General features: G+C 50.5%; 10 protein-coding genes across 10 annotated transcripts; 4 read left to right on the top strand and 6 right to left on the bottom strand.

Moving 5' to 3' along the window:
• Positions 1–22: 22 nt before the first annotated feature.
• On the bottom strand, positions 23–5,512 carry YCS4 (condensin subunit YCS4; the record flags this gene model as incomplete). The annotated part of the gene is made up of 19 exons (XM_076632923.1): positions 23–241; positions 302–372; positions 433–574; positions 645–1,154; positions 1,234–1,810; positions 1,889–2,058; positions 2,121–2,257; positions 2,325–2,440; positions 2,507–2,724; positions 2,830–3,511; positions 3,598–3,812; positions 3,890–4,031; positions 4,124–4,247; positions 4,335–4,459; positions 4,600–4,766; positions 4,854–5,047; positions 5,122–5,180; positions 5,243–5,321; positions 5,383–5,512. The coding sequence occupies 19 exons, from the start codon at positions 5,510–5,512 to the stop codon at positions 23–25; spliced, it is 4,077 nt and encodes a 1,358-aa protein (XP_076487180.1).
• Positions 5,513–5,645: 133 nt separating this feature from the next.
• Positions 5,646–6,777, top strand: SEC62 (Sec63 complex subunit SEC62; the record flags this gene model as incomplete). The annotated part of the gene is made up of 4 exons (XM_076632922.1): positions 5,646–5,688; positions 5,772–5,867; positions 5,949–6,424; positions 6,490–6,777. 4 exons carry the CDS (start codon positions 5,646–5,648, stop codon positions 6,775–6,777), a joined length of 903 nt encoding a protein of 300 aa, XP_076487179.1.
• A 191-nt stretch (positions 6,778–6,968) lies between these two features.
• MAK3 (peptide alpha-N-acetyltransferase MAK3) lies at positions 6,969–8,012 on the top strand (the record flags this gene model as incomplete). Its single annotated transcript, XM_076632921.1, has 4 exons — positions 6,969–7,237; positions 7,308–7,326; positions 7,394–7,652; positions 7,741–8,012. The coding sequence occupies 4 exons, from the start codon at positions 6,969–6,971 to the stop codon at positions 8,010–8,012; spliced, it is 819 nt and encodes a 272-aa protein (XP_076487178.1).
• Positions 8,013–8,132: 120 nt separating this feature from the next.
• FMT1 (methionyl-tRNA formyltransferase) lies at positions 8,133–9,842 on the bottom strand (the record flags this gene model as incomplete). The annotated part of the gene is made up of 7 exons (XM_076632920.1): positions 8,133–8,468; positions 8,567–8,698; positions 8,781–8,882; positions 8,959–9,285; positions 9,367–9,443; positions 9,507–9,581; positions 9,641–9,842. 7 exons carry the CDS (start codon positions 9,840–9,842, stop codon positions 8,133–8,135), a joined length of 1,251 nt encoding a protein of 416 aa, XP_076487177.1.
• Positions 9,843–9,943: 101 nt separating this feature from the next.
• On the top strand, positions 9,944–14,258 carry JCM6883_001909 (uncharacterized protein; the record flags this gene model as incomplete). The annotated part of the gene is made up of 13 exons (XM_076632919.1): positions 9,944–9,999; positions 10,103–10,134; positions 10,409–11,376; positions 11,452–11,604; positions 11,669–11,911; positions 11,984–12,172; positions 12,239–12,442; positions 12,512–12,740; positions 12,807–12,962; positions 13,027–13,493; positions 13,558–13,695; positions 13,757–14,170; positions 14,238–14,258. 13 exons carry the CDS (start codon positions 9,944–9,946, stop codon positions 14,256–14,258), a joined length of 3,270 nt encoding a protein of 1,089 aa, XP_076487176.1.
• A 546-nt stretch (positions 14,259–14,804) lies between these two features.
• Positions 14,805–16,064, top strand: JCM6883_001908 (uncharacterized protein; the record flags this gene model as incomplete). Its single annotated transcript, XM_076632918.1, has 1 exon — positions 14,805–16,064. One exon carries the CDS (start codon positions 14,805–14,807, stop codon positions 16,062–16,064), a length of 1,260 nt encoding a protein of 419 aa, XP_076487175.1.
• Positions 16,065–16,582: 518 nt separating this feature from the next.
• On the bottom strand, positions 16,583–18,104 carry JCM6883_001907 (RlpA-like double-psi beta-barrel domain-containing protein; the record flags this gene model as incomplete). Its single annotated transcript, XM_076632917.1, has 5 exons — positions 16,583–16,836; positions 16,907–16,926; positions 17,000–17,147; positions 17,218–17,661; positions 17,720–18,104. The coding sequence occupies 5 exons, from the start codon at positions 18,102–18,104 to the stop codon at positions 16,583–16,585; spliced, it is 1,251 nt and encodes a 416-aa protein (XP_076487174.1).
• Positions 18,105–19,270: 1,166 nt separating this feature from the next.
• On the bottom strand, positions 19,271–19,897 carry JCM6883_001906 (uncharacterized protein; the record flags this gene model as incomplete). The annotated part of the gene is made up of 3 exons (XM_076632916.1): positions 19,271–19,460; positions 19,531–19,613; positions 19,679–19,897. 3 exons carry the CDS (start codon positions 19,895–19,897, stop codon positions 19,271–19,273), a joined length of 492 nt encoding a protein of 163 aa, XP_076487173.1.
• Positions 19,898–20,284: 387 nt separating this feature from the next.
• Positions 20,285–21,925, bottom strand: MTF1 (RNA polymerase specificity factor; the record flags this gene model as incomplete). Its single annotated transcript, XM_076632915.1, has 5 exons — positions 20,285–20,326; positions 20,399–20,543; positions 20,631–20,896; positions 20,968–21,122; positions 21,199–21,925. 5 exons carry the CDS (start codon positions 21,923–21,925, stop codon positions 20,285–20,287), a joined length of 1,335 nt encoding a protein of 444 aa, XP_076487172.1.
• A 322-nt stretch (positions 21,926–22,247) lies between these two features.
• On the bottom strand, positions 22,248–25,202 carry JCM6883_001904 (uncharacterized protein; the record flags this gene model as incomplete). The annotated part of the gene is made up of 6 exons (XM_076632914.1): positions 22,248–23,081; positions 23,142–23,208; positions 23,271–23,385; positions 23,454–23,806; positions 23,871–24,158; positions 24,235–25,202. The coding sequence occupies 6 exons, from the start codon at positions 25,200–25,202 to the stop codon at positions 22,248–22,250; spliced, it is 2,625 nt and encodes an 874-aa protein (XP_076487171.1).
• Between the last annotated feature and the right edge of the window lie 46 nt (positions 25,203–25,248).

Raw genomic sequence — 25,248 nt, 5'->3', positions numbered from 1 at the left:
CCTGACAAGCTCATCCCTAGCTTCATCTCTCAGGACTCGAGGGAGGAGTCGACTGCGCTTTCCTCCTCGCGTTCCTCCTCGTCGGCGCCGCTGCTTTCGCTCCCCCCTTCTTGCGACTCTTCTGCACCTTGCGTTGCATCTCTTGATCTTCAGTACCTTTCGCTCGGTAACGCTCGAGAGCATCTTCGAATTCTTTCAGTTCTCCATCCGTCTTTGATAGTTTGTTCGTCGGTGCTCGAATCTGTTTCCGAAGATGTCAGTAAGCTCTAGTCTACAGCGATGAAGACAGATGCGCGCTCACCTTTGTCAGGATTTCACCGAATCGCTTGTAGACAGTCTCCTCGTGAAGCTTGTCTTGGTAGAAGGGCAAACCTGGAAACGGAGTTCATGGTCAGCATCGAGCTTTGCCGACAGGAAAGAGTTCTCACGCACCTTCAGTGAGCTTCTTGACGGCAGCATCCGAGTTGAAGGGCAAGAGCGAGAGGCAGAAAGCGATATCTCGCCATTGTCGAGCTTCGGTCGTCGAAGTGAACCGTTGACACAATTTCTCGACGATCGATTCCGCCTCCTTCTTCTACTCGTTTAGAGACATAAGAGAGAGTCAGCGTCAGCCATCAAGCGCTTCGGAAGGAAGAGTACTTTACCTTGTCGACGAATTTAAAGATGAAACGCATCGAAGTTTGGAAAGTGTCTTCTGCGACTGGCATTTCTCCACTCGAGAGGTGGGAGATGATATCGGGTAAGTTGTTGTAGATCGCCTTGTCTTTCGTCGCGAGCTCCTCGAAGAACAAATGAGCAAGATCCTTGATTCGTTTGTCGTCGTCCGAGAGGCATTTCGCCATTTCTCCGAGTTGTCCTTTCACCTTGATCATCCCGTTCAAGATCAGATGGGTGAGCACCATGAGCGTGTTCTTCTTGACCGTTAGATCCTTGTCGTGAAGTCCGGCGTAAAGGCGATCCGAGTTTTCATCCATGATCGTTGAGAAACAGACCGCGATATCTCCGAGAGCGATGACGATGTTGGATCGTACGGCGGGCTCACGAGAGGTTTCGAGCACTTTGAAGAGCAGCATCAGGTGTTCGGCGCAGAATTCTGACGAGACACACATGAATTTCGAGAGAGCGAGAGTTGCGGCGGTCTTGAGCATCGGGTTCTACCAAGACGACCAGAGATTGATCAGCTTCCCACCTCGAATATGAGTGGAAAGAGAGAATCCAGAGAAGGTGACTCACTCGATAGACTTTAGGTTGAGAAACGATACTCGCCGACATCGGACCAAAGACTTGAAGCAGAGATTGAGGACCATACATCAACTCTTTCTCCCTCGCAATCGCGATCGTATCTCCGATCTCGTCTTCGACAGATCCCGCAACTTGATCCAATTCATCGTCGCCCGATTTCTTGCCTCCTTTCGCTTTATCGTCCTCGGCCTTGCGACGTTTGAGATCTCGTTCGACGAGTTCGAGGTGGACGAGTTGTTTGATCGCGCAGTGACCGGCGACGAAGATGAGTTGAGAGAGTTCGAACGCGTTTCCAACGGTCGGTTCAGCTTGAGGCGTCGCGTCCCCTTCGCCTTGATCTATCTCTTCCTCGGGTTGTTCGACTTCCTGATTCTCCTCGTCCATCTTGTCCGCCTCTTCATCGTCTCCCTTTTCTTCGTCTCCCTTTTCGACCTCCTTTCCTTTCGCGGGAGAAGCTCGAGGACCGAAAACTCGAGTCGTCATCTTCCGAAGGATCTCGGAACAGAGAGCGTCGGGTTGGTCGCCGAGGGTATAGATAGTGTTGACAGCTTGTTCCGCCATACTGAACCTGTTTTGAGCACGAAAAATTCCTCAGAATCAATCTCTTCTTGACAGAAAGAGAGCAAAAACGAGTCGAGAAACGTACCATTCTTTACTCTTCGAAGGAGCTTGAATCGTATCGGCAAGTCGAGAGAACACTGGAGATTCCATCGGCAAGCGAACGGAAACGTCCTTTAGCGATCCTTTCACTTTCTTGACACTTCCTGCGACCCGTCCGAGCGCGATGCAAGTGTATTTTGCGAGAACGAGATCCGCCTGAACGAGAACCGATGCTTGTTAGCACCATATTGAACGATCAGAGGGAGAGAGGATCTCACCCTTCCGAGAGAACCGAGACCGATCTTGAGGAGGGTCTCGACGTGATCCGCGACGACCTCGGGTTTCGGTTGAGCGAACATTCCAAGCGTGATGATCGATCCACGTCGTTGGAACCGAGGGATCTCTTTCGATGTACCTGCGAGACGAGACTCGTCAGTCTCATGATCGAATCGCCGGAGAGAATTGGAGAATCGACGACTGACTGTAGACCTGCCAGAGCTTGTTGATCACTTCGTCGTCGACTACTCCTCGAGACATCATGACTGCGAGCAGAGCTTCGAGTGAAGTCAATTCGGCCAAAGTTGCGTCTCTCGTCAACCTGCGAGAATTAAGGTCAGTCGATCAGCTCCAGAGCTCATACCGACGAGAGGATGCGAGTACTCACTCGATGACGTTCCTAGCTACGAAAGCGATTTGATCTTTACGAGGTATATCTTCGGGAGGTTCGAAGTAGAGCGAAGAGTAACATTCGATCAACCTCGAACGAATTCCCTTGACTTCTTTCTGTCCGTCTTCACCGTCTTCTCCTCCCGTCGTGGCAGAAGCGCTAGGTGCCGCTTCGTCTTTCGACCAGATCAAGTGAAGCATTCTTCGAACTCCTTGCTGTTTTCGTTCCGAATCGAAACCAGGAGGGGTCAGCTCATCCGGTCAAACGTCTAGTCGTGGAAGAGACTGCTGGAGAGAGTCAGGAAGAGAGTGTGGCCTTACCTCGGCAGCTTCGATCTTGTACTCTTTCGCCGTCTTACAAAACTCCATCGCTTCCAACACTTCACTCTTGACGCTACTCGCCAACAACTCCGTCACGGTGTCCATACTTTCCTCGATCGCCTCGATGAACGAGATCGCGTCCGTGTAATACTTTTTCGTCAGTCTCAATCGTTGAAGCGTATCGGAATCGACCGTCGCGAGAATGTTGTTCTGAGATTGAGCGGCTAAATCGAGTTCGGATCTCCTAGGTCCTTTCTTCTCCTGTTTGAGGGCTTCGAGGTTCTTGTTCTTGAGAGGTTTACGTTTCTTCGGAGTTCCTTCTTCATCCGATGATTCTTCCTCTCCCTCCTCTTCAGCTTCTTCTTCCATTTCTTGATCCTCTTCTCCCTTCTCCTCCTCCTTCTCTTCGTCGTCTCCATCTCCATCCATCAATCTCCTCGCTTCCCTCTCCCCCTCATCCGGTAAATCCAACACCTTCAACTCTTGTTCCAATTCGTCTAACCTCTTTTGCCACACGCTCAATTCCAATTCTCCTCCATGCATCCTCCCGTACGGATGGGTCAATACGAGTTTCGTCAACAACGCGAGACAATTCTTGCGAACGGAGGAGGATTTGTCGTGTAGAGATCGGATTGTGAGATGGGTTAGTTCGAGTCGGAGAGAAGGGAATTGAACCGGAAGACTTTTTCCCAACCGTACCAAGATCAGCGTTATTTCTTGTCGGAGAGATACAGCGAGCGAGGGAGAGGAGGGAAGGTGTTGACTTACTCGCAAGTTTTAATCAATAAATTCGCTACTTTACTCCTCACATAACTGTTCAAATCCAATAACCTCTCGAACAACAATCCAAAGAAAGTTTCCAACTCCCGCTTGATTTTCACTTCGTCCATTCCCAGGGAATCAAGAGTTGCTGGATCGGAGAGGGAGAGTTCTTTGATTAGGAGGGAGAGGATTTCTAGGATTGAATTCCTCATTGGATACGACTATAGCCCATCAGACGAGTCAGTCACCCATCAGGAAACGAAAGAGAGAGAAGAGGGAGAAGGGAGGGGGGTTTTACCTCTGAATCGAGATGTTTTTGCAACAAGACGATTTGTTTCAAGACCAATCTCGGACTGATCTCGCACAACCTGATCAAGAATTTCGAAAAACTTCTAGGTCCTTTCGTATCTTGACTCGAGAAATGTCGATCGGCAATCTCCCTGCGCAACCCCGTCCAACCAATTCGAGAAACTCCTCAGCTCCTTCGAGAAAGCGAAAGTGCAGGGAGAGAGAGGGAAACGAGATGACTTACCCAAGGACTTTCTCACCCAAGATGTTGTTATCAAACTCTTTAGAATAAACCGTCACCAATTCCGCCATGGGTTCACTCAAATGTTCGTTATACTGCAAATTTTGCATAATCGTCATTTGAACATCTGTACATTCCATCCGCTCCATCAGCACCGAGTCCCTCCGTCGAGATGAAGAGAGAGGAGAGGATGGGAGTGAGGAGAGGGACGCACTGAATGATTGACCATGGTTCTTTGCGGCCAAGCAGAGAACTCGAAAAATTCCAGATTTGATATTCACTAGTTTGAGGTATTGTTCAGATTCGGCTAGGAGGTTGGTCGGTTTCAGGAAACAATTCCTATGTCACACGTCGTTCAGAGGATGGTTAGTCGTCGACGGAGCCGGGAAGAACCGAAGGGGAAAGGTTTCGTTTCCCTCCTCTCGAACAGTCGCGAAAGAGACATAGACAGAGAGACGGAAAGAATGATGTGAGCTCACGAGATCAATTCATCCCTCTCGGCCGTAGTCTGCCAAATCCTTTCCGTTCGAATCGTCCTCAACATCTTGACCAACACTTCGAGCACCATCGGGATCGATTCGATCCAATTGAATTCATCTTTCGATCCACTGGAGGTTGCTTTCTTTTTCCCTTTCGGAGGAGCTTTCTGTTGATCGAGGTCGTATCGTCTCACCGTTAGCCCACAAACAGGAAAGCGCGAGAGAAGGAGAGGAGGAGGGACAAAGGGACGTACTTTTCTCCCCGTCGCAGTCAATTCTCCCCCAGCCTGACTAGCAGCATTCTGAGAATGACTAAGTTTCTCTCCAACGGTGACGAACCAACTGATGAGGAACGAATAGGCTTCGAGCGCGGGTTTGTGAGCTCGGTAGGAGGCGTGGTCTGAGGGGTTCTCGGATTGACGTGTTTGATCAATCTCGGAGGAGAACGCTGCAGCATCGGAGTTCGAGGTTGTCAGCAGGACTCAGGGGGGACAGGAGGAGAAGAGAATGAGGGTTGTTTACCTGATAAGAGTGAATCGAGAAGTTTCGATAGAGTAGGTCCAGGTAATTGATCCGCGATTCTATGAGAGCCAAAATTTCGTCAGTCCAGCTACAGGGACAGCTGGAAGACGGGAGCACTCACTTTATGAAGCATCTGATGGTATCAAAAGTTGATTGATTCCTAATCTCATTCGAATCGTTCGCGAGCGTATCGACCAAATCTACACACGATTTTTATCAGTCTACGCGTCTACGGTAGAGTAAGGAGAGAGGCAGACTGACCGTTAAGGGTAGTAGTTTGTTCATGTTGATCGAGTAAATCGCCATTCCCAGGTAACTCGACTGGGTACTCGGAGAGGTTCGAAGAGTATTGAGACAAGAGGATCAACTCTTCTGATAGGTTGAACTCCATCCCTCAAAGCCCCGTTCTGTCGAGAATGTTGTCAAAGTTGTTTTGAGGGAGAAGAGAGAGGAGCGCGTCCCTTCCTCTTTCACTCTCACTTCACTCACCTGACTCAAGCGAGGTAGGCTGGATTAAGGTCAATATGAGTGGTACGAATATGAAGGAACAACAACTAAAGGCATCGCGTAAGTTCCCTCCTCCTCTCCATTCTCCGAAAGTTCCACATCATCTCATCTTCATCGTCTCATCCGGATTCGATTTGGAATAGCTCAAGATAGGAATGTGATTGATTGGTTACGTAACAAGTCTGGAATCAAGATCAAAACGGGTGCTTTGGCAGGGAAACGACATGATTATTTCAAAGGTAACTCCTCTCTCCCTTCCTTCTCCTCCCTGGTGCGTGTTGCGAACTGACCCGTCGAGGATGTGACGCCGCACGATGTAGGCAAAGCAGCGATCAAAGCCCTCCTCTCTCCCGCCTACGCGAAACTGAAGAACGTCCCTCCTCCTCCCTCCTCGAAAGAAGCCGCACGTGAATATCTCCACTCCCTAATCCCCTACACCTTCTACCTCCGTATCCAAATCGGTCCCACGATTTCCCCATCTACGAAAGCGATCCAAATCAACCCACAACAATTGTTTCAACCGGACGAATCGTACGTCTGGTTGATCGATCAAAACCCAATCAAACAACTCGTACTCGCCGCCGCAATGGTACTAGTCGTATTGGCAGGAGTCATGTTCCCGTTGTGGCCGATTAAAATGAGAATTGGGGTTTGGTATCTTTCTGTAGGAGTTTTGGGACTCATCGCGGGATTCTTTGGATTGGCCATTGTGAGGTTGATTGGTTGGGTTATTACGAAGTTACTCGTTAGTCCTGGGATTTGGTTGTTCCCGAATTTGTTCGCAGATGTTGGATTCGTGAGCTCTTTCTCTACCGCTCTCTTCTTACGAGAGAGTAATTCTGACAATCGTTCGTGGGATAGGTCGATTCATTCATTCCTCTATGGTCTTGGGATCTACCACCAACAAAGAAGAAGTCTTCCTCATCATCCAAGAAGTCGAAATCGATCGAAGGAGGGGAGAAGAAAGAAAAGAGATCGAAAAAACGAAAGGATGCCACTTCCTCAAAAGTCGATATTCACGAAGCGGCAGGAATCGAAGACGATGAAGAGGAGGGTGGAGATGGTAGGAAAGAGGAGGAAACGTCGGAAGGAGCGAAGATCATCGAGTTGACGCCGGATCAGGCGGGGGATGAAAGTGACGAGGAATAGGGCTTGCAGCATTAGAGATTCGGAGATGAAAAAATAAATAGCATACACATAGTCGACACCTCTGTATCGGCGTGCTTTTGAGAGATCGAGAACGGTGTCGCCAGTGAGCGAATTGCGAGAGATCTGAGCTTCTTTCCCTCTTTCTCTCTCCTATCGCTCCCAATCTCGGATTCGAGTCGCCCAGACCCAAGATGTCAGCTCCAACAGACCACACACTGAATCCAGTAGCCCCGATAGTCCCGCCAACTCGTTCACTTTCATCACTCGACCTTTCATCTCCCTCTCCCTCTCCCTCCCCAAGCGTCCCTCCGACAACCCTATCAACCTCAACAGACTCTTCAGAGATCATCTACCGAGCCTATCAAGGGGAGCAAGACCTCGTGCATATCGTTTCGTTAGTCGATGATGAATTGAGTGAACCTTACAATTTGTATACTTATCGATACTTCCTCGATACCTGGTGAGCTCCCACTCGATACTCTAGACGGAATGCGTAACTGACTCGAAAAGCGTGTGAGGGGGGAATAAAGGCCTCATCTATGTTTCTTCGTAACCTTTCTTTCTCTGCCTTCTCCCTTCCTTATCTGTGCTCTAACCCGTTCTCTCATTCACACAGGCGTTCTCAGCGCCATCAGACTCATCCTCAGTAGAAGGTTCCCCACTCGGCGTAATCATCTCGAAACTTGAACCTCACTCGAAATCCTCCCCATCCTCTCTCATCCCGCTCCTATCTCCCCTCGAAGAATGCGCCTGGACCTCGACAACCAATGAACCAGTCTTGATCGATCAAGAGACGGGGGAAAGGAAGAGATGTAGGATGAGAGGGTACTTGGCCATGTTGAGTGTCAAGAAGGACGCCAGGGGGAAAGGGATCGGTACGCTCCTCCCTCTTTCTACTCCCTCCTTCTCTCGTTCTCTTTCTCTCTCGTGCTGGAGACTGACTCGTTGAGAGGGATTGAACAGCGACTCATCTCCTCCGACTCTCCCTCACTACAATGCTCCGTCCCCCTCCCTCAGTTCCCCCCTCTTTTCCTCCAGACGAGTTCGTCCTCGAAACCGAGAGCGATAACAGAGAAGCCTTAGGTTTTTATGGGAAAATGGGGTTTGTAAGGGAGAAGGAATTGTTTAGGTTTTATTTGAACGGGAAGAGGGCCGCGAGATTAAAGTTGGATTTGGGGAGGAGGGGAATGGGGGTCACGAAAGACTGGGGGGTAGCAGAAGAGGAATACGCGTGAAGTCGCAGCGTCGACAGGATACCGAGGGGGACAGCACGACCAGCGAAGATTCGCGTTCTTCTCGATTCTCGCCGACTCGCTTCTCGCGAACAACGAAGGAAGACCTCAAGGATGTTTACTCTACTCTACTTTTACCCACCCTTCGACGCTTATCAATGCACTCCTCTTGATCCCATTCCACCATTCCTTCGAATCGATCCATTTCCCTCCTTCTTTCTTTACTTTCTCCACCTTCACTGCCTCAACCTTTCCCTCGTTCTCGACAGGACCGTCCTTAGTTGTTGAGGAGAGGGTGGCGATATAGATCGCTTTATCTCGAGGGTTGAAGAAGAGTGAACCGGGAGGAGGAGGGGAGGAAAAGTCAGAAAGGGAAAGTGTTGCGGGAGTAGGGGAGAGGAGTAATTGAAGTTGAGTGGGAGCGTCGGTAGTAGATGGAATAGTGGTCCAAAGGGGATACTACCCACATCAAACGACGCAAGAGGTCAGCGACGAGGAAAAGGAACGAACGAGACGGGAACAAGAGCGGTAGGAGAGAAGGGTAGAGTAGAACACACCTGATGTCCCACTCCTCGTTGTAACCTCGTAATCTGCATCGCAGTCATCTTCTCCCAATCGATTCGAGCAGTTTGTTTCGTTAATTTCGGAGCGGAAGTCGCGAGTGAGGGATCTTGAGGTTTTGCATTCGTCTATTCGTGAATCGCGACGAGTCAGTCCTCTTCTCCTCATGATGGAGCAGAGGAATCCTCGATGGTAGAATCGAAAACTCACTTGATATGAAGAGAGATCACGAAGAATCTTGACTAGTAGTTGACCGCCGTTTCGAGCGAGGATAGGTTCGAGAGTTAAGAAATCCGCTCCTTCTGGAACATGCTGTCAAGCTCGGGCACTACGCATCAGTCCTCTTCACCGTCTTCGAAAGGACGAGATCCATGAAAGCCGAACTCACTACTCTCTCCTGACCCAATATCCTCCCTCTATCGAATTTCCCCCTACTCAACTCCTGCACTGTCACTCCCATACCCCCCTCCAACTCTCCCTCTCTTGAGCCCCTCCAGTTCCGGTCCGAATCTCCATTAATCACGCCCCATTGAATCGGTGCGGCTCCTCGATATTTCGGAAGCATTGAAGGATGGAGATTGAGCGCGTTGAGGGGTAGGAAGAGGGAAAGAAGGGAAGTGGGGAGTAAGTGACCGAAGGAAGCTGTTAAGAGTAACGAGTTCGGGAGAGGAGAGGAAGAGGAGGAAGAAGAAGAAGGGAAGAATTCAGGAGGAGGCTGTTCCAAGCTCACACGATGGATGAGTCAGAAACTGAGCGGAGAGTGAGGAGATGGAGAGGAAGAGATTGGGGGACGAACCGACCAGTCTTTGAGGAGGGATGGAGGGAGAGCTATCGAAGGGATCGAGAGAGATTCTGCGAGGATTCGTAATGGCGCTAATGTCCCGAATGGGGAGAGTCAGCGCCACAGCGTCAAGGGGATTGGAACGAGGTACTCACGTCGATGAACCTCTTTCAATCGACGACCCGTTCTCTGATCAGGTGGTGTAACGACAACGAGATGTTCAATCAAATCTAAAACGACGTTTTATCAGCTCTGAAGAACCCGCCAGGGGTTACGAGCTCGTACCTACCTTGTCTTGCTTCGTAGAGAGTCTCGAGAGTAACACAGCTGAACTTGTCAGCTCCAAAGAAGAGGATCTTGTAAGGAGGTTCAACTGAATTCTTCGTTGTCCTTGTTGTTGAGGAAGAGGATAGGCAACGACGTTTCGCCGGTCTTGCTCCGCATTGCGCTACTGTCGGTAATAGAGCATACGCTGATCGTGTCGAATACATTCGAAGGTAGCAGTTCGGGAGGACAAGCAGCGAAAGTGAATCTCTCTCTCTCTCCGTTCCAACCAACTTGTCATCGACACGTATCGCTACAGGAACCAGAGATGGCTAGTCAAGCTATGCCTCATCCGCCATTACCTCCAGGTTGGAGATCAGAATGGTACGTCCTCCCCTCTCTCTCTCTCTTTCGAGTGATTCATCTCTCCCACGTCGGCTCATTTCAAACTCTCCCCTCTTGTCCACTCTGATCTTGAGCGTAACAGGGATTCGACTGTAGGACGTAATCTGTTCATCGGTAAGCTACACCCTCCTTGAGAACGAATGGAGTTGAAGCGGGGGGGAAACAACAAACTCGACTTGAACGTCCAACGCTTCAAGGGTGGAACGGAGCTGAGGAGGATCCAGACGATACAGAGAGGGCGCAGGAGGCAACATCTACTCCGGGGCAGCGCGGTCGAGTTAGATTACGATTGATCGCCTTGTTGGACGATTTCGTGTTCCCAGACAGCCCTCTCTCTCTCGTAATCGTACACTCGTTCGCTGACCAAGTACCGCGTCGTCATCTACAGAGAACTCGACCGGTCGATCACAGTACAACTTCCCTGCGTCTGCTCCTCTCCCTCCTCCCGGACAACGACCCTTCGCCGGAGCTCGACACGGAGTTCACGCTTCCATCTCGGGTCCGATCAACTCTTCTCCGAATGGATTCACTCGTCAACCTCTCTCTAGTTTCGGGGCACCTCGAATCCCTCCAGTTGGAGGATCAGTGACGAGACCCGCGATTCCTCCTTACAATAATAATCCATCGATTCCTCCTCAACAACAACAGTCACAAAGCTCTTCCTCCTCTGATCCCTTCCTATCCCCTCAAAAACCCATGAACGCCATGCCTCCCCAACCCCAACAACAAGGGATCCCTCCCGCACCTCCCTCCGTCGCCGGAATGTCAAACACTCCCCCTCCTCCAGCTCTCTCCCCAGCTCAAGACCTCGCTTCAGCCCGTGCCGCTCGTCCAGGTCGAAGACAGTACGCTCGTGATACCGCAGCTTACATCGCGGGGGAAATGGCACCCGGAACAGGAGGAGGAGGAGGAGGAGGATCAGGTCACGGTCATTCTCAATCGACCGCGGGATTCTTCTCCCCTGCCGCTGCACCGAACGTCGATCCTTCTGTAGTGAATGGAACTGGAGCTGGAGCTGGTCAATTCTTCAGTCCCGCCGGAGGAGCAGGAGGAGGGAATGAATTCGTTTCACCGAATCAACCAGGTGCTCCTGTTCCTGGAGTAGGAGTAGGAGGAGGAACTCAAGTTACACCGGGAGGAGCAAGTGGATACGGTTCAGGAGTTCAACAAATGTCGAATCAATTCGGTCAGATGGGATTAGGAGGAGCAGGAACGGCGGGAGCTGGAGCGGGAGTGGGAGGAGTCGTGAACCCACGGACTCAGGCGAATCCCGCGACGGTCGATTTGATCAAGACTCCGCTGAATCCGTTGGAATTGATGACGATGCAACCTCCAGAAATTCGTTTACCTCCGAATGTAAGGTCCTTTCAAAACTTTCTTTCCCCAGCTACGAAACTTCGACTGACTGATTGATAACTTGACTTTCGTTAGGCCTCTTTCTCTCAATCCGAAACGAGAAACGCCGACCCTTCTTATCAACGAATGACGATCAATGCCGTTCCAACAACGAATTCTCTCTTACAAAAATCAAAACTTCCACTCGCTCTCGTCCTTACTCCTTACCGAAGTCTGAAACCCGGAGATGTAAGTCACGATCGCTTTCAGTAATGTCTTGATGCCTTACTGAAGTGTCGTTCCTGATTTGCAGCCGGAAGTTCCAGTAGTTTCGGATACCGTGATTGCCCGTTGTCGACGTTGTCGAACCTACATCAACCCATACGTGACGTTCATCGAAGGAGGTCAACGATGGAAATGCTGCATGTGTAACTTGTCGAACGAGGTCCCTCAGTTGTTCGATTGGGATCAGGACAAGAATCAACCGGCGGATCGATACGCTCGTCACGAGTTGAATTCGAGTGTCGTTGAATTCGTCGCTCCGACAGAGTATATGGTTAGTGGGTTTTTCTTTCTATCTTCTCCCTTCTCGAGCGAGTGAAAAACTCATGGGAAATGATGTTGATAGGTTCGAGCTCCTCAACCTCCGATTTACATTTTCGTAATCGACGTTTCTTACTCTGCTGTATCGACTGGAATGGTCGCGACGGCAGCGAGAACTCTCCTCGAATCTCTCGACCGTTTGCCGAACGACGATAGTCGAACAAAGATCGCTATCATCGGAGTCGATTCTTGTTTACATTTCTTTACTCTCGCTGTACGTCTCTCTTCCTCTCACAGAGTCTCTCCTCGGCTTATTCGCTGACAACCTTCGCTCGCTCAGGCTGGCGCACCCGATCCTACAATGCTCGTCGTCGGAGATCTCGACGACGTCTTCCTACCGAAACCGAACGATATCCTTGTCAACCTCGTCGAAGCGAAAGCTGGAATCGAGAACCTCTTGAGTCGATTGAACGACATGTTCCATGATACTCACAATACGGGGAACGCTCTTGGAGCAGGTCTTCAAGCTGCCTTCAAACTGATCGTACGTCGCTCGATCCCTCTCCACTCTTTTCGCGCGAGAGACCGCTCACTCACTCTGCTCGCTGAACAGTCTCACGTCGGTGGAAAGATCGTTTGTCTCTTGGCTTCTCTACCAAACCTCGGTCCCGGTGCGCTCAAGAATCGAGAAGATAGTAAAATCCTCGGTACTTCGAAAGAATCGACCCTCCTTCAAGCTCAAACGAGTTTCTACAAATCGTTCGCGATCGAATGCTCGAGGAGTCAAGTATCGGTCGACATGTGGTTGTTCTCGTCGGCTTACACGGACGTTTCGACGCTCAGTGAGTCTCTGTTCGAATTCTCAGCGATTGGTACCGAGCGCTGAACTGATAATCGTTGACTCACAGGCGGTCTTCCTCGATACACCGGAGGTCAAACTTACTATTACCCGTCGTTCAACGCTGCGAGATCAGAAGACGCGCTCAAATTCGCTCACGAATTCGGTACCGTCATTTCGGATCCGATTTGTCTCGAAGCCGTCATGCGAGTTCGTGCTTCTCGAGGTATGACCGCCCTCGTCTGATCTACTGAGACTGGATAAGAGCTGATATAACGAGGTAACTGTAGGTATTCGAATGTCTGCTTTCCACGGAAACTTCTTCGTTCGATCTACCGATCTCCTCTCCCTTCCTGCCGTCCCGATGGATCAATCCTACGCGATCGAGATTCAAATCGAGGACCCTATCTCCGCACCTTTCGTCGTCTTCCAAACCGCTGTCCTTCACACGACTTGTTACGGAGAACGACGAATTCGAGTCATCACTCTCGCCCTTCCCACGACTTCGTCGATCTCTGAACTCTACGCGAGTGTCGATACGGTCGCGTTGGCGACTTTACTCGCGAACAAAGCGGTCGAGAGGAGTACTCAGAGTAAATTGGAGGACGCGAGGGACGCCGTTTCGAACAAATTGGTCGATATTCTCGGGACTTACAAGGCGACGATGACGAGTGCTGGAAGTGGCGCGAGTCCTCAATTGGTTATCGCCGAGAATATGAAGTTCTTGCCTCTCCTCATGCTCGGATTACTCAAGAATGTAAGCTCTGCCCTTTCATACTGAACCTCGTATGCAAGCTCATCTCCCGATTTCGGTTTGTCAGACTGGTCTGCGACACAGCACGATGATTCCCTCGGACGTACGATCTTATGCTCAAGCGCTCCTCACGACTCTTCCCTCTCAACTTTTGATCCCTTACCTCCATCCCGTCTTCTACTCTCTGCACAACATGCCGAAAGAGGTGAGTGTCGAACGTTCATCAGCTCGTCGAATATAGCTAATCTCGTTCCGTCCTTGCATAGTGTGGAACGATTTCGGACGCTGGAGTGATTCTTCCTCACCCTCTTCCGCTCTCGTCGGAACGACTCGAACGTCACGGACTCTTCCTGATCGAAGACGGACAAAACATCTTCCTCTGGGTCGGACGGGACGCCGTCCCCCAACTCGTCATGGACGTGTTCGATCTCGCATCGTACGCCGATTTGATGAGTGGAAAACGTTCGCTCCCCGTCCTCGACAACCCCTTCTCGCAACGAGTCAACGCGATCATCGGGAAAGTACGAGAAGCGAGACGTGGACCTTATTACCCTCATTTGTACATTGTCAAGGAGGATGGAGATGCCGCGTTGAGACAGTGGGCTTTGAGTTGTTTGATCGAGGATAGGTTGGAGGCGACTCAGAGTTATGGTCAATTCATTGGGATGCTCAAAGACAAGGTGAGGCTCTACACTCTGCTGATCATACGCTACTGAGCGAGACACTGATGCTCGATTCTTCGTTCAGATCAACGACAAAACTTTCTAGATTTTCTTCGATGCACACAAAATCTCTTCCGTTCGTTTTCTCTTCCTTTCGTCTCACATCGTTGTCGTCGTTTCTGTTCGTCATCCTTGGAATATACCCTCCGCCCTCCTCGTTGTCGCCAAGATCGTGTTCCTCCTCGTTTGCTTTTTCTCGTTCTCGCACGCTCCTTCCGCATCGCCGATTGCTGTCAATTGTGCGGAGTATTCGCAAAACTCTCCTTGCTCTAATCGATGAAGGACAAGTAAGAAAAGCTCGAGTCTGTTCGTCATCGAGGCGACAAGTCGCGATAAATCGGCCTCGCACGAGTCCAAATCCTCTTTCGCCGAACCTGATTTCTTCTCTTCTCTCTTCTGAACGAAACGAAGCTCTCTCTCTCACTCGCCAGGAGAGCAAGAATCGACAGAAAGTCCGGTTGTTTTTCACGCACAACAAATTCCCGAACTTCCCCTACCCGATCACAAGTGATTTCACGGGGTCCCGCTCCCTCCTCATCTCTCTGTCTCCCTCATCTCTCGCTCTTCCTCCTCTCCTTCGCCATCGAAGTTCATGGCGACCTCTTCCGACTTGCTCAGCCCATTCTCGAACTTGACACTCGAATCACTCGGCTCGCCAGCACCCTGGGAAACGACTCCTTCTTCCCTCCCTCTCCACCTCCGCGCCCTCGTATCTGCGATCCTCTCCCTCTCGAACGCCCTCAACGAATCATCTGATCAACTCTCTACCCTCCGTTCCCTCCTCTCTCGATCTACTTCGTTTCATTCCGAACTTCGACAAGCCGTCTTTGGCGCGAGGGATCAAGTCCTCCAAACTTCTCAACAAGCTCAAGCGGCGCATGCAGAAGCGAAGAGGGTAGATACTTTGGAAGGAGTGTTTAAAAAGGGTGCGGATCGAGCCGTCGCGAGTCTCGACAGGAGGATCTTGAGGGCGTTGAGGAAGGGAAAGATGAGGGCGTACAAGAGGGAAGGACCAGAAGACGACGTTTGTCCAGTCATCAAACGAGAGGTAGAGGAGGAATTCGAGGCGTTCAATTTCGTCGAGGAATTATTGATCGATCTCGACGTTGAATTCTCTGATTTGAGCGACGAGCAATCTCCGGCTTCGACGTTAGAACTCGACGAGGAATGGTTGGCGATGGAGGAGGAACTCGTAGAGAGGTTGGCGACGAAAGCGAGGGAACGAGGGAGTCCAAGTTTCAGGAGAACTTCACTTTGGAGGAGACAACGAGCTGGATCCGACGCGAGTACGAACGGGGAAAGTGATGGAGCGACGACGGATGGAGAAGATGCGATGAGTGACGCAGGGAGTGATCGAATCTCTTCCCCGTCAACTCCCCCTTCCTCGGTTCATTCGACCGACGACTCGGAAATCGACTCTCTCGCAGAGGAAGCTCAAGATGAAGCTCGTCCCGCCGTTCCTCGTACCCCTCCTCCTGATTACGACACTCTCATCGAACTCGTCACTCCTCTCATTCACCCCGTTTTGCTCCTCCTCTTCCGACTTCGACACATTCTTTCGCTCAAACTCACTTCGGCGATCGATGCTTTCGAATCACTCGTGAAAGCTTCTGCCGACGCCGTCAAGACTCATCGGGATACCGTCACGAGGCTCAACAAGAATGCGGCAAAGATTCGAGATCTGAAGGATTTGGAACGGAGAGCGTGCGAAGAGGAAGAGAGGTTGTTTGGAGAACTGAGGGGAGTCGTCGTCGAATTGGCGAGAGTGAGAAAGTTGCCGTTCGATTCGAATGGGGAGTATGACGATGATGAACGATCAGACGAGGAGGAAGAAGAGGAAGATGTTGAATAGTAAGGAGTCACTGCTTTTTCTATTTCGTTTGTTGTTGTTGTTTCCCTCCTTTTACCGAAAACTAATAATCGTTCCTTTCTCTTCTATCGCGGCTGTGAGAGAGCTGCTCAATCAATGCTGCACGCTCTCATTGCTCTCTCTTCTGGTCGTCGTTTGAAAAGGTTAAGGTGAATTTGTGCGTTTTTTTCATTGGATTTGCACTTTTGGGAGTGAGTGAAGCTCCATCGAGGAACTCACCAGAAAGCCGTCTATTCTAAGCAAAGAGAGTGATACAAAGAAAAAGACGTGATATGATATAGAAGAAGAGGGAGAGAGCGAGAGATGCTACAAGTTGCGAAAGCGAGAGAGAGAGGAGGGAGTGCCACCGAAGGGCTACAAGTAGAGGAAGGAGAGAGGAGGAGTAGATGCGTGTTCCGAATAAACCCAAGAGAGAGGAAAAGAAACGAAAGCGAAAGACTTTGAGGACCCGAGGAGAAAAGGAAAAGGAAGAAACGAGTGAAGAGGGCGAAGTGATCCGTTTAGTTGAAGGACCAGGTGATGGGGAGGACTCCTTGGTCGTAATCACCGAGGGAGGCGAAGACACCCATCGAGAGATCGAGGGATCCGTAGGAGCAACCGGGGCAGGTATCGGCTACTTTCGCAGAAACCGTCTTGCCGTTTTGAGTGTTCTTGATGGTAACCCATTGTCCGCATTGAGAGCCGTTCATCTGGACGGCGTTGAGGGCGACGATAGCAGAGTAGTCACCGTTGACTTGCCCACAGGATCCAGCATCTGTAGCGACGAAAGAAACGATAAAATCAGTCAAATGCGAAGCGACAGGAGAACAAGGAAAACTACTCACTGCCTCCTTGCGAGTAGAAACTGTATGACATGGGCATATAGAGTGATTGGTCAGATACGAGTAAGGGAGAAAGCAGAAGCGAAAGAAACTCACGTCGCTTGACCAGAGTAAGATCCAGAGAAGCTCGAAGTCGAAGCTTGTTTTTGGGTCTCCTTAGGAGCTTGAGTCGTAGTGGGAGTCCATTTCGAGGTCGTAGTAGTAGGTTCAGGGGACCAGGTCGAGGTGGTAGTGTGTTTGGCGGCTATCGAGAACGAACGAAACGATCAGTTTCTGCGAACCGAGCTTTTTCCGAGAAGAGGAGAGAAACTAACCAGGAGAGGACCACGACGAGGAAGAAGGAGTCCAGGTGGAGGAAGTCTTCTTCTCTTCAATGGCGACGGAGGAGGAGGAAGGAGTCCACGAAGATTTCTCGACAGCGGCGGAAGACGAAGGGGTCCAGCTCGATTTTTCGGCGAAAGAAGACGAGGAAGGGACCCAGGACGAGGAGGAGGTGTGGTGAACGGCGGAAGAAGAGGAAGGAGTCCAGGTCTTCGAAGTGTGCTCAACGGCTACCGAAGAGGAGGAAGAGGACGCGACAACGGGAGCTTTCCATTCCTTCGAGGCAGAGGAGGGAGCGACGTAGTGCGAAGTCGAAGTCGACGAGGGAGCAACGTAGTGAGAGGTCGAGGTGGAAGAGTGAGCGACAGAGTTGGTCGATTGAGCTTTCTTGGCGAGAGCGATTTCAGATTCGTTCGCGCGGCGCCAGTTTACGAAGTCTGTGAACGAGCAGTCAGTACAGGCGCTCTAAGCGGGAGAAGAAAGTAGACGACTCACGAAGACCATCGTCGGAACCGTTGAGGGCTTTCCAGGTAGCGACGGAAACGGAGAGGGTGTTGTTGAGCGTTGACGCATCTTCAACTTGAGCGGTAACCGAGATGTTCGAGACGGCGTTCGTAACGACGACGTATTCTCCACAGTAAGGCGAGGCTTGACCGAGTTTCGAGTACCATTCGAGAGGGAGACCGACAACTTTGTCGGAATCTTGGTTGAGGTTTCCACAAGCTCCCCTTCGTCCGTTCATCTCGTAGTATACGACGGAGGTGTTGTATTGAGTCGCATTGGGAAGGACGGAAGGAGTGTCGACAGTGCCGATGTGAGAGATGGGAGCGGCGAAAGCGACGCTCGAGAGAGCAGCGAATAGAAGAGTAGTGGAGAACATGGCGGAATCGAGAGGGGACGACGACGGGTACAGTGGAAAGTGAATGAAAGGAGAGAGAGAGCAGGGACGGAAAGGAAGAATGAAAGAGACCGTCGTCGGAAGAGGGCAGTCAACCGAAAAAAATCTGAACGAGGGTCGTGCGGATTCTCGTGCAAGATAGGGTGCTAGCAATCGAAACGGGGATCTACGTTCGCACACGAGCATATGGAGAGAGTGCGGAGCAACGAGCCGGAATCGTACCGAGTGTCCGGAGAAGAGGGTTGTCGAGAGAGGGAAGAAGTTTTTTGTCAGACTTCTGAAAAGGCAAGTCCTTAAAATTGTCGAAAATGAAAACGAGGGAGGGTTGTTTCGACTGCGCCTTCTTTTTGGATTCCTCCTCCTCTGCGCTGTGCCGTTCGACTCGTGCTCATCGTACAGTACGCAGCACCTTCCACCATCGACAATTCCCAATTTCGCGAGACCTTGTGGTTTCAGCGCAGCTTTCCGTCTCAGCGAAGTCACTCGAAAGAATCTGACAAACAGTTCCACCTCGTGCTATCCTCTCGAGACCGGTACCCGCAGCTCGGTGTCGAAGGAAGAAGGACTTGTCGGAAGGTGACTCCCTCGAACGAAGTCGTTCCCTCTTTCTCTCTCCCCGCGGGACAATCGGGTTCGCTCACCCTCAAAAATTTCTTGAGCTTTTCCGGGACCCTCGATGAGGTTGAAGTTCGGAGAGAAGCCACGCTTGACAGGAGAGATTAGATCTCGTCTCGTCTCGTCGGAGAAGAAGCAGAGATCTGTTTTGCGAGGAAGTGGGGGATCCGAGCTTGGAAGTTTAACCGATGAATGCCTCGCTTTCATATCGACGACTTCGGCTCTCGAATCGTCGAGACGAGGGAGTTTCAGTGTACTGTAATCATTCGAGGGTATGTACAAAGAGAGGTCGAGCGCGAGATGAGGGACATCGGTCTCCTCGAAACGAAAACGACCTAGTGAGAAGACGAGATTTCGCGATGACTGAATTCGAAGGCAAGGGAACATCACGAACAGATCGGAACAACCTCGCATCAATGAGCGGGAACCCGATTGTATCGATTCGCGCGCAAAGAACGAAGAATAGATGTCAATTTGGCGAAAAGGATGATTTGCCTCATCTAAGCTTTTGATATTACGCTCGAATATACGTGCTACAGTTTAACCGTCTCCTCATCCTCAAGTCCGTACTCCTTGATCCAAGCTTTGATCCCGCCCGTGAGGACGACTCCTTCGCTTTTCTCTGGCGAAACTCCCAAATCGTTCAACTTGTCTTGATACCACGCGGCAGTTCGAGGTCCTCTTCCGGATGATGATTGACAGTGGAAGATTACTTGCTTATAGCTGCGAGTGAAGCGAGCACAAGAGTCAGCTTTGCGAAGAAAGACTCAGAAATCATGATTTCGAAACTCACGAAGACAAGAAGGGAACGAGCGAATCAAGGGTAGGATAGAATGAATGGGCAGGTAGATTCACAGCTCCTCGAATGAAGCCGTCCTACATCAGTCAAGAGAGAGGTGAGCGATGATGAAAATGGTTCAACATTTAAAGAACTTATTCACCTCGAAATCTGTTCGACGAACATCAACGACCAAGAAGTCCCGCTTGCTGAGATCCGACTGTTGCTTGATCTTCTCTCGTAGCTCAGCGGTCGTGATCGAAGAGAGAGTTCCGTCATTGAGAGATGAACGAGGAGTTGGAAAGGCGGCATGCCAAGGTTTCTCTTCGGCGTTCGAGCCAGTAGGGAGTGCTGATGCTGCGGGTGGTTGTACGCTGAACATTCTGGAGGTCGAAGGAGTGAATGAGCGAGGGAAGAAGAGTGAGATTCTTCTCGTCGACATTTCTTCGCTCAATTTGAAATTGTCTCTGGCCAAGGAGCGGAATAGAGAAAGAAGAGGAGAGAACGTTCTGCGAGGCAAGCAAGTCTGCTCCGTACTGTATCGAGCTCTGACAGGTAGAGCAGAGGAAGCGACAGCAGCGGCCGATCCTTGCGAGTAGTGAAAAACGAAAATTTTGTTACAACAGTTGCGAAAGAGTAGAGCAGAGTAGTTATTGCGAGTTGCGAAATGCGAGTATCCACTCATCCAAGTCCTTCCAGTGCGCCTCAGCGTTGCCTCCCCGCGAGACGATCGTGACATGTTCTGTTTCAACAACGAATCCAAGCTTTTCTAATACTCTGTATCGTCGCTCCCCCAGATGTCCATCAAGTTCTATCCGGTTCAAGAGCGTAGGCGAGTCAGACTCCAATCAATGCAAAAAGAAGAGAATGATTGTGGACTCACGCTCGGTCTGAAAGGCCAATCTTCGAAAGTGTTGGCGATTTTAACCCATTCTTCCATAGTCAATTTCGTGACGGGTTTCTCGAGATCGTGGAGACCTTGTTCTACTAAGCTCGGGATAAGATTCGCCGAACCTGGTGTAATCGCTCTGTACACCGACGAAAAAGAAACGAAAGAAAGTAATCAGCGATCCCTTCTCGAGGTATTCAGAGGAGCGAGAGAAAGACCCTCTTACGCAATAGCTTTTGGCCAAGGCATCGCTTTCCCAACAAACATATGTTTCGCAACATAATCCAACGCGTCGTAATTCTGAACGAGCGGTTTCGACCTCGGAGTAACTTTGATCGCTTTCACGTGCGCGGGATCCATTCGAGGTTTGTGGAAATGAGATTCGACCGGTCGGAAATCCGTCATCGTTTGAACGTATTCGAGGTGGGCGAGACAAGGGAGTAAGACGGAGAGTTTGTGGTGCGCTGATTCTCCCGGTTGAGCGAAGATTTTCTACGACAATGCACACGACACTGAGTCAGCACGCTGATTGCTAGCCAGAGGAAGGAAAGGAGTGAGCTTACCTTCCAGTAGTTCTCGGATCCGACGAATCCCATCGAAAATCTTCCTCTTGTGAAATACCACATCTTACTCGCGATCGCCGTCACGAGCTGCACGAACATTCCTTCTCCATGTCGATTGTTTGGTAGTTGCGCCGCCAAGAACAAGTGGTTATTCGCTGAACAGAGAGGAGTGCAACTGGATCAGCTCGGATCAGAGGGATAAAGTCGAGAGAACCTCGAGAGTAGACTTACGACCTTGATCCCACGGTATTGTCGGTACTAGATCGAGGTGTTTCGCCGCTTCAGAGTAAGCTTCCCACGTAAAACTATCCATCTCGACCAGTTTCATCCGTCCTGGGTTCTTCACCTCTTCTTCTTCTCGCATTTTCTGATTAGGGTAACAGTCAATCTCATCTTCAGTAGATGAACGAGGTCGAGGGAAAGCACAGACGCCGGAAGAGAGAGAGAAGGGAGAAAGACTGACTCTGATTATCGGATTATATCTGAACGCGTCCTCGATCGTGATCAATCTCTTGACATTCGGTAACTCCAAGAAAGCTCTTGACAGTCCTCCCGCTCCAGCATAAGTATCGACGACCGTAACATCGTCTCCCATTTTATCTACTCCCCAAGCCCTCACTAAAGCCCTACAACTCTCTTCGTTGATCAATGTAGGTCGATTCCTGATCGCTGGTACTTTCGCGAGGAAGTCTAGCTCGTCGGATCGAGGGAGGGAGAGAGGGAGAGGTTTCGGATATTTACGTTTAGGAGGTCCAGTCGGAAGCGGAGTCGATCGTGCAGGTCGGGACACTTTGCCGATTTGTCGAGTTGAAGTCACTGATTCATCGAATCCAAGAGTGCCGGTTGAGGAGGAGGAAGAGGAGGAGAGGACAGGTGCATTGATCGAGAAGGAACGGCGGGAGAACGTGATCGGCTGTAGGTTGAACGACCGTGTAGATAGCGGTCGAAAGTTTGGCATCCTTGCGCTACTCAGGTGGCGAGTCGAGAAGAAGATGATGAAAGCCAAAACACTTTCGCTTCGAAGATCAACAAGGTCAGAAGTCCGAAGTCTGAGGTCGGCAGTAAGAATACGTCTAGTTTGCAGAGAATAACAACGAGAGAGGACTGCACGAGACGAGAGGGTATAAACCAAAAAGAAAACGAAAATGAAAACTGCGAACTTGCTGAGAACCAAAAAATGACCATGAGCCGCCTGACCTGTGCCCTCGTGTGAACCGGCAGAGAATCTTCCTGACGCTCCTTAGTCGGTGATCCTGAAGAGCCATGCCGGAGGCACCCTTCTAAACCATTTCGAGCAACCTCTCGACCGCTCTCCCAACATCTCCCCCTTCCGCAAACAACACAATCTCCATCACTTCCCTCTCGATCCCACCTCCAGCTCCTTCCTCTCCATTCGCTCCTCCTCCCCCGCCCGAAGAAGAGCTCGAGAACAACTCCATCAAGGTATTCATTTTCGCTTCATGTTCTTCCCGTTCTTGTCTCTCGATCGTTTCAGAAATCTTCGCGTCCGAAACTCCACTCGGTGCGTATAGAGCTGGATCTGGAGAAGGAGGTGAATGCATTTGAAGGGGAGATCCAGGATGATTCGTCGTTGAGGAAGAAAGGGTAGAACGTCGATGAGGACCTGGAGGTCGATTCGACGCGGGAGAACCAGGCCCGGGAGTCGAAGGAGGTGAGGATGTTTGACCGGTGATTTCGTTCGCGGTGAGTTCGAGTTGTTCGAAAATTCGAGCGAGGGCTCCGATAGGTTTCGACATGGCTCGTTCGACGGAATCACTCCCTCGCAATAACAGATTCTTGGTTGAATTCGGATCTTCGTTCGGTGTTGAAGTTGAAGGAGCGATCAGAGAGGCTGAAGAAGTTTCGTCGGTTGCGGTAGAATGGAGATTCGAGGAAGAATTGAGAGGGGAGGGCATTCCAGGTCGAGCGGCTTCGAGATCTTGTTGCACCGAAGACGAAGACAATGGTCGAGTAGAGCGAGGAGGCGGCGGAGGTGGAGGTTCTTCCGAAGCGAGGAGTTTGACGGCGTTCGCGACGTTGTGCTCGAATTCGGATTGGTCGATATTCGATAAAGCCGAGGCGTCGAGGGTCTCGATGAACGATATAGCCGCGTTCTGTGAGAAGCGAATTCAGTACTTGGGTCAGAATAGTTGTATGCAGTGGGAAGAACTCACAAGACTCGAGAGATAATAGCCTCCTTCTCCCGCGAGTTTTTCCGGATTTCGAAACCGTTGAATGTACCTTGATTCGAGACAAGAGTCAGCTTTGTTATCGATCGAGAAGATCAAGAGAGATGTACATACTGCAAGTTCGAGACGAGATGATCGGGATTCGCTTGTAATACGACGTAAATCAGAAAAGGGATAAAAGTATCGGCACCTTGTTCTTCAGCTGAGCTCGCTACATGTCGTATCAGGCCTGCACGAGCGGGAGGTTCGAGTGAGTCTCGTGATGGCCGAGATGAAGGAGAAGAGATGGAGACTCACCGAAGATGACTTTGCAGCAATTCAGCACGCAAATCAATTTGTCCCTCGGCGCTTTATACTGATTCATCTTTCTCAATTCACTCGCTGCGAAATCGATGAATCCTCTCTCTGATCCTTTCTTCCCCGGTTTCTTCTCCCTTGATCCCTCCTTCTCTGTCTCTTCCTCATTCTCGGGGGTAACATCTCCACTACTCGCTTGATCGACGCTGATGGGTAGATCGAGATGTTTCGGTTCGATCCAGCCGAACAATCTTATTCGTTGTCGGACAACTTGATCCCGTTCGAGATCTCCCGAGGGCGACATTCCACCATTTTGTTCGAACATTGCCGGATCCAGCGCCGGCGTGAACGTGCTACTCACGAGACAGGTGAGATCCAACTCTTTTATCACAGGTGAGTGAAGGAGAGAGGACTCACAGGTGCCATAACCTATTCATAACGAGTTTCTCCATCGTTTCCAAACTCAAATCAAACTCGAATTCCGCCCTCTCAACTCCTTCCAACTCTTTCTCCCCTACTGTTTGTTGCTCTTTCTCATTCACTTCCGTTTCCTTCGATAGAGGACGTGAGGCTTCGTCTTGATAGATAGATTTCCAAGGATCGGTTTGTCTCATTTTGGAAGCGATGAAATCGAGGAAATCGTTGATCACTTTCGTTTGATCGTTCGTTGATTGAATTGGTTTCCTACTGAACTCTTTCAGGAACCTATGCGTCGTTCCAGTCCAGGTCAGTGAGTGTCTTCGCTGCGCAACTCGAGGGGAGTACGTCGGAAGAGACGTACGATCGTAGATACTTTGCGATGGGATCCGCTTGACGGCTCCGCATCTGTTCGAGGAACTTCGTGAAGTCGAATGTTGGATCCGGCCTCTTTTCCCTTTTCCGTGTCGTTCGAGGTTGTTTCTCATTCATCGTTTCTCCCTCCTCCTCCCGGCTTGATTGCTTCTCTTTCCCTTTCCCCGCGATTGCTGTGACTAGATTCGTAGATGATGAAGATCCAGATTGAGACGTAGATGGAGAAGAACGGAATACTGAAGCGATAGAAGCGAAAGGTTTCTGTAAAGGAGATTCTGGAGGTAGATTCGTATTCGTCGGGGATTGCGGACGAGGTCTCTGAGGAGTCGTATTTGACGTCGACGTCGTACTAGTGGTGGAAGGTTGTACGTTCGGAGTTGTCGGTCTCGAAGTTGAAGGACTCGTCGCGGCGGAAGATAAAGTTTTAAACATGTTTCCAACGAAATTGAACCCTCCTCCTCCTCCTGATGACGACCCTGCTTGTTCCTTCTCCTTCTCCTTCTGTGCTCGTTTCTCTGCTTTATCCCTCTCGTGTAACTCTAACGCTTCACGCTCTAATCGTTTCCTCAACTCGATCTCGGCTTCTCGTTCTTCCGCTTCATCGTCGGAATCTGTATCGATCAACACTAGTCTCGAGTTCTTTCTGATTCCGGATCCTAGTAGAGTCGTCGGCGTTGTTGCTGCTGCTGTTTGTGAGCGGGAGGTAGAGGGGGAGAAGGGATCGAACTCTGAGAGCGATTCAGAGGTGGACGCGACTGGATCGGGCGGAGGCGTAGAAATGTACGTCGGATGATATCCGGAAGAAGAACTCGTGCTAGTCGAGGGTACTGAAGCCCAGATATCGTTGGTCGATTGAACGGGAGGAGTTGAACGAGATTCTGATTCAGTTTGAGCAGGAGGAGGGGTCGGGTTGGACCAGATCGATTCTGGATTATCTTCTTCTGTCGTAGAGTTCATAAGGCGTCGAGTAGAGGGAGAAGAAGAGGAGTGTCAACGCGCAGCT

Source organism: Sporobolomyces salmoneus (assembly GCF_050403485.1).
Source record: "Sporobolomyces salmoneus JCM6883 DNA, S_salmoneus_JCM6883_v1_ctg31, whole genome shotgun sequence".
Lineage (NCBI taxonomy): Eukaryota > Fungi > Basidiomycota > Microbotryomycetes > Sporidiobolales > Sporidiobolaceae > Sporobolomyces > Sporobolomyces salmoneus.
Note: the sequence above shows the minus strand (reverse complement) of the source record. Positions and strands in the feature narration are given on the sequence as shown.